Genomic DNA, 5994 nt, shown 5'->3' with positions numbered 1-5994 from the left:
AACAAGAGAAGTTGAGACACGTAGCGATAAAATTGAATGAATTCCCAACACGATAAAGATAAGTTTAATAATTTTCTTCTACGGTTTTCGTTTCCTTTTTAAAAAATAAAGATGTTAAAAAAATCAATATATAAAGTAATATGTAACAAAAGTTTCTCTTGGTGTAAATTTTCAAAAAGAGGAAAGCAAGCTTGAAAAAATAATGATGAATCAACATTCTCTGAATACATATTAGAAACCATTCAATTTTTTCCCTACGCGTTGTGGAAAATATGACGGCTCCGTATAATCGTTAATTACCGAGAGACATATGCTAACGAACCGTCGTAAGCAAATTCCTCGAAACGTTCGCTACAAGAGAAAACGAAAACAATTTTGGGACAAGAACGGAAGCATTCGTTTGATCGTCATCGTCGTCATCGTCTTCGTTTCTAAGCCGAAAAGATGTACATACGTACTCCACTAAGATAAATCATAATTATTCTTGATATCAGCATTTGCGGCATCCTTAAGTCCCGCTGGATAAAAACTAGATACTTGTAGCATCCGAGTTTGATTTAGTCGGGCAACGTGAATAACAGTTTCACGTTTGCCCGTCTCTGTGAAAAAAAAACGCGATAATCACCTTTTTCCTTTTTTTTCAAGTACTATGTATACTTGTACACAAGTACTATGTAAACTATAAATGTATAAAAACGATTAGGTACTCGCCGCGATGGAAAGAAAGTAACACAATACAATTTCTTTATGATTCTCGAAATAATCTGTTTGGATTTTTAAGCACAAGGAAAGACATCTCTTTCGCTTATGTATTATTCGACAAATCAATGATACCCTTCATGGAGTGCAGTAACGGCTGTCGCATATACTAACAATGGAAACGAAGACGAGGGCGAAAACGGATAAAAGATTGAATAAGCGCACTCAGAAGGGAAATGAAAGCATCGCGAGCTTCCTCTTCTCGACGGTCCTTCGACTTTATTCGCGAGGCAACGATACTTTACGCAAATATCCAGTATTCTGTATACAATCATAATTAGCTAATCATCCGTCGACGAAATATATCGCTCGCGTTAAAACAGCCGCTTTGGCGTAAACTGCACGTTATGCAGTTATAGATAATTAACAAACTGAATAAAAATCTTAATTAATTATTAATATCATTTTGTTATAATAATTAAGATTTTTATTCAGTTTGTTATCTATACTGTTCATCAGCTGCGTTACCCTCTACTCTGATGCTAAGACTGAGTGTATATTTTTCTATATAAAGACAATAAAATTAGTTATATAAATCAATACTATAAATTGAATATTTATTGCATTTGTTATAGAAGTTATTATTTTACCCCATCAAGAATGGATAGATCCTTTGAAAGAGTTTTACATCATTCATTTACATTACAAGAAAAAAATTATTTGAGGTGCAATAAGAGATGCAGTAAATTGCCAAGTCTAATAAGTACCCGCGTCAATACATATACTATGTATACTAATTTACATTCTCAATTATGCTACTGTTATTATTTGTCATCAGACAATTATAAACATACACATAATAATTAGATACATATTATATATATATATACGCACATGTGTGCATAAGAATATATATAATTTATAAAAAACGGGTGCTTATCAGCTTTGATACGTTACTGCCTTCTGCTACAGATGGCCAGAAAGCATTTTCAGGTTCAGGCCGTATTGCTAAAGAATCCAAGACGCGGCAACGCCGCGCGGCGTTGCCGCGTCTATAGCATATGTCTCTCTACCGTGCGTCCGTGTGAGCAATTCAGTGGTGTGTGTACGTGTACGGACATACACAACTTCATAGAACCTGAAATAAGTTGGTAACACTGAAACCGGAGTTTCGCGTTGTCACCACGCGAGGTCTCCAATATCAGTTCGGCCTTTGCTTTAGTTGACAGAGTTGACATTACCGACGTCGAGGAAGTTCGGCCTTAGCTTTAGCATCCCCTTAAATCTCAAAGTTGGCATTTTTAACATATAGGTTTTATAGGAAATTGTACCGAAACCATACATTTTTCGAGAATTTCACTCACTGTCTGTAAAGAAACAAGTTCAAAAAACTGAAAATAACATTATTTGATTCTTCTAGCACTTGTTAAGTATAAGACAAAACGAAGTTGACGTGTAATAAGGCCAAAAATTCAATCAAAAGTTGATGAATCGCGTCGCGTTTCTTGTCGGCCTTTCGATCAGCTGTACGCGACGTGAACATGTGGCAACGCCGCGCCGTGTAGTGTTTTCTTTCCACAGCACTATTCTTTTGCAAATCTTCCGTTATCGAAATTGTTTGTTACCTTCCATTATTTTTTAACATAAACACAATACATAACCTCACTCAAACACATGGCACTGGCATGATAGCTGCCTACAGCGAAGAGATGCAATGTCGCGACATTTCTCTTGTACGAATGTCAACTGAAGTCAAATCTTGAACTGTTTACATTTATCAGTAGATAAATTGATACGTAATCGAATGAAAAGTTACATTATAAAATCAGTAATTATACAAGTGTCTAGAATATATCTATAAAAATGGTTTTTCTTAAAATAAAATTTAGCCCTTATATTGACTCATATGGTACATAGCCCAATCACCTTAAGGTAAAGGTACCAATAGTGTATTCAAGCGTTAAAGGTTTCTACGCTCTAATGTATGATATTGTGAACCCAGGATTATGCGGCATTTGCTTCCTTCTAAGATCAAATCTCAAAGCATCCTCTGTTCAACTACCCTTCATACTACATCATTCTATTGAGGCGGCTGCCATCATCTTACCTTTCCAAGACAGCGAGTTACTCGTGCTCAATGTTTACAGACACCCCAATAACGACACCCCAGCACACGCGCTTAATGATCTATTTAACTTTGCATCTGGCTACAAATATGCACTCATAGTGGGAGATCTAAACGCGCATCACCGCCTTTGGGGCTGTGCACGCAATGACAACATTGGCATCCGGTTGGCATCTCGTATCGAGTCGTACAACTATCTCATACTCAACGACTCTACAAGTACGCGCTTTAATCCGAATACCAACCTCCATCATTGACCTCGCCTTCGCGTCCTCGGACCTTGCCGGCGTCTGTTGTTCGCGCACTCTGGACGATCCCATGGCCAGCGATCATTATCCAATCGAAACTATCATCAACGGTGCAGCAACCAAAGTCAAGCGTTTCGCATATAAATTAAAACTAAACGACACTCAACTCTGCGAACTCAACATCAGATTGAAGAAAAGTCAGGAATACACAGCTTCCGACAACGAACTTGAGGACTATGGCCGGTATTCATAGTCTTCAAGATCGTCTTAAGTAATGTCTTAAGACGCTAATACGGCTCTGTGCATGATGGAAGAATACCAGGTGTAACATTGCGCATAATGGCGGCTGAATACAAGAAGAGCCAATAAGAAATTAGCCCCGAAATTGGCGTGAAATTCAAACACGATATTAATGAAAATATGTAATACAGTTAATACAAATACAAATAAATTAATATGTGGAAGAGTAAAATACAAGAAACTTGGAAGCTAATAAAAACTTGTGTTATAAGTAAAAAATGATAATAATAAATGATTATCTACGTTAATTAATATTATTCTATTACATATTATATTATTCATGTACTATTTTATGCACTATCTTATTACACTATAATACTATATTATTCTTTCATAAATTGCGTTCCAATATACACCACCAGTACCTTAGCCTGGGATGCACATGGTAATGATTCCCACACTACCCTCGTCCCTCGCCCAAGGGATGAGGGTGTCTTTGGAAGATTTCCCCATGTAAGAAAAAAAAGTATGAAAGGTAAGTATGAAAAGTAAGTATATAAAGTAAGATAAGTATTCTGTTTTATTCCAGTTAAGGTAAGATAAGTATTCTGTTTTATTCCAGTCTTCTGTTTTATTTCTTTCAAAAGTCTCTTGTACTTCTATTTCATTTGGAATACATGTTGGACTAACTACTTCTTCTTCTCTTTCTTCTTCTTCTTCTCTTTCACTTGTTTCACGAGATTCTTTTTCTTTTCTTTCATTACATTTCAGAAGATCGGAGTATGTTGGTATTCTGAAGCTTTGTCTGTAAATAAATAATATAAGTTTAAATATTTTTTATGTACACACAGTAATAAGCATGTATACAGGGTGTATTTTAGAAATAGGTGGTCAAACTCTAAGAGCACATTCTATTCATCGTAAGAATGAAAAAAGATCATATAAATATAGGTTCAAAGGCCCGAATCTAGAAAAATATTGCATACGATTATTTCATGAATGTTACTCTAAAATTCATAAAATATCGTAAGTATGAAAAGTAAGTACGTAAGGTAAGGTAATTATAAAAGGTAAGTATGTAAGATAAGTATGAAAGGTAAATATGCAAGGTAAGTATAAAAGGTAAGTATGCAAGGTAAGTATAAAAAGTAATTATGTAAGGTAAGGTAAGTATGAAAGGTAAGTATGCAAAGTAAGTATAAAAGGTAAGTATGCAAGGTAAAGTATGAAAAGTAAATATGTAAGATAAGGTAAGTATGAAAGGTAAGTATGCAAGGTAAATATGAAAAGTAACAATGTTACAATATTTACAAAAATTTGTAAATACATATTTATAAAAAGAAAGGAAAACTCACAATACTTTAATTCTCTTGCTTGTGATTGCCATATCACTGTTGGACATTTTTCTTTTTCTCGTTTTTTCCAAAGTTAACATTTTTGTAGGAATGGAACCTACTTTTAACCGCCGCAGTTGTTTTGGTGGTGCTTTTATTGAGTCTGTCCATTTTGTTATAAAACAATCGTCATCAAAATGAAGATTGCATATTTTTGCTACAATAATACAAATGAAATAAAAAATATCTAATACTGATATAATTTATAATATTATACTATAGGTCATTTTGTTATATTTTACTATATAAAAAATATATATATCAACTTACCAGATTCAATTTTTATACTCTCTTTGCTCCTTTGACAAGCATTTACCCATGCCTGACGAATGTTTTCTTCGTTTGGGAATCTATAAAAGATTATTCCTTTCTTCTCTGCATAATATGTCCGACTTTTGCAATTTATTATGCAGCATGAAGGCATTGTGTCTGCAAACGAAAACAAATATGTAGTACACTCATAAAAAGCTAATACACTATTTACAATTGCTTAATTTTTATCATTTTTACAAGCTATAGGTATTTTTGTGGTTTATTCATTTAATTCAGTGATATTCACACACAACTTACCTTACACATTGGTCTTGCTCCTGCTTTAAATAGTAGCGGTTTTGCGTTTGACAGTGTGGCGGTCGGATTATCGTGCGATTATATATATTCACGAAGGACCCAAGGACGAAGGCGAGAAGAGAACGACGACAGGATCACGCGCGATGTGAACAAGAGAGATCACGTGTTCACGACGTGTTTGTCGTTGATTCACGTTCCGAGTATTTAATGAACTTATCGAAATTGCGATAGGAATCTCGTGAAAACGGCGAGGTTACCTCTGATAAAACTTTCTCTGCCACAGCGGATTGTTGTCGTCGATCACGGCCTAACAGCTGCAACCACGTGAACCACGATAACACATTCGGTAACGTCGACGACGTCGACGACGTCGACGACAACGAGCGCACTAAAGGCTCTAAGCGTACCTGGTACACGCGCGGCAACGGCGATCATGGGTTCCACTAACCTAACTTGTAGCGGTGGCCATATTGGTCTTTCAAGTTTGGGGCTAATTTCTGATTGGTTCAAGAGCGGCTATTACTTTGAACGACTGCGCATCCACGGGAATGTATTCTTCCATCATGGTAGCGGTGGCCATATTGGTTTTTCAAGTTTGGGGCTAATTTCTGATTGGTTCAAGAGCGGCCATTACTTTAAACGACTGCGCATCCACGGGAATGTTACACCTGGTATTCTTCCATCATGGCTCTGTGATTGATTCATGACATCTTAAGAT

At 35.8% G+C, this 5994-nt stretch overlaps 1 protein-coding gene across 1 annotated transcript; it reads right to left on the bottom strand.

Annotated features, from left to right (window-relative positions):
• Nucleotides 1-3723: 3723 nt before the first annotated feature.
• LOC112468345 lies at nt 3724-5770 on the bottom strand. Its single transcript, XM_025037471.1, has 5 exons — nt 5684-5770; nt 5277-5590; nt 4977-5135; nt 4668-4863; nt 3724-4117 (listed from the first exon to the last, which is right to left on the bottom strand). The coding sequence occupies exons 3-5, from the start codon at nt 5128-5130 to the stop codon at nt 3739-3741; spliced, it is 729 nt and encodes a 242-aa protein (XP_024893239.1). The 5' UTR covers nt 5131-5135; nt 5277-5590; nt 5684-5770; the 3' UTR covers nt 3724-3738.
• Between the last annotated feature and the right edge of the window lie 224 nt (nt 5771-5994).

This window comes from Temnothorax curvispinosus, unplaced genomic scaffold (genome assembly GCF_003070985.1).
Source record: "Temnothorax curvispinosus isolate PA1 unplaced genomic scaffold, ASM307098v1 QBEX01018373.1, whole genome shotgun sequence".
Lineage (NCBI taxonomy): Eukaryota > Metazoa > Arthropoda > Insecta > Hymenoptera > Formicidae > Temnothorax > Temnothorax curvispinosus.
The sequence above is the reverse complement of the archived record's forward strand: the minus strand, read 5'-3'. Positions and strand labels throughout refer to the sequence as shown.

Excerpts from the sequence above, each read along its gene's own strand:
- LOC112468345 (XM_025037471.1), bottom strand. The coding sequence starts at position 5,130 with ATGCCTTCATGCTGCATAATAAATTGCAAAAGTCGGACATATTATGCA. Across the intron at positions 4,864-4,976 it reads GAGTATAAAAATTGAATCTG|CAAAAATATGCAATCTTCAT; the intron begins GTAAGTTGATAT and ends GTATTATTGTAG. Across the intron at positions 4,118-4,667 it reads AGCAAGAGAATTAAAGTATT|ACAAAGCTTCAGAATACCAA; the intron begins GTGAGTTTTCCT and ends ATTTATTTACAG.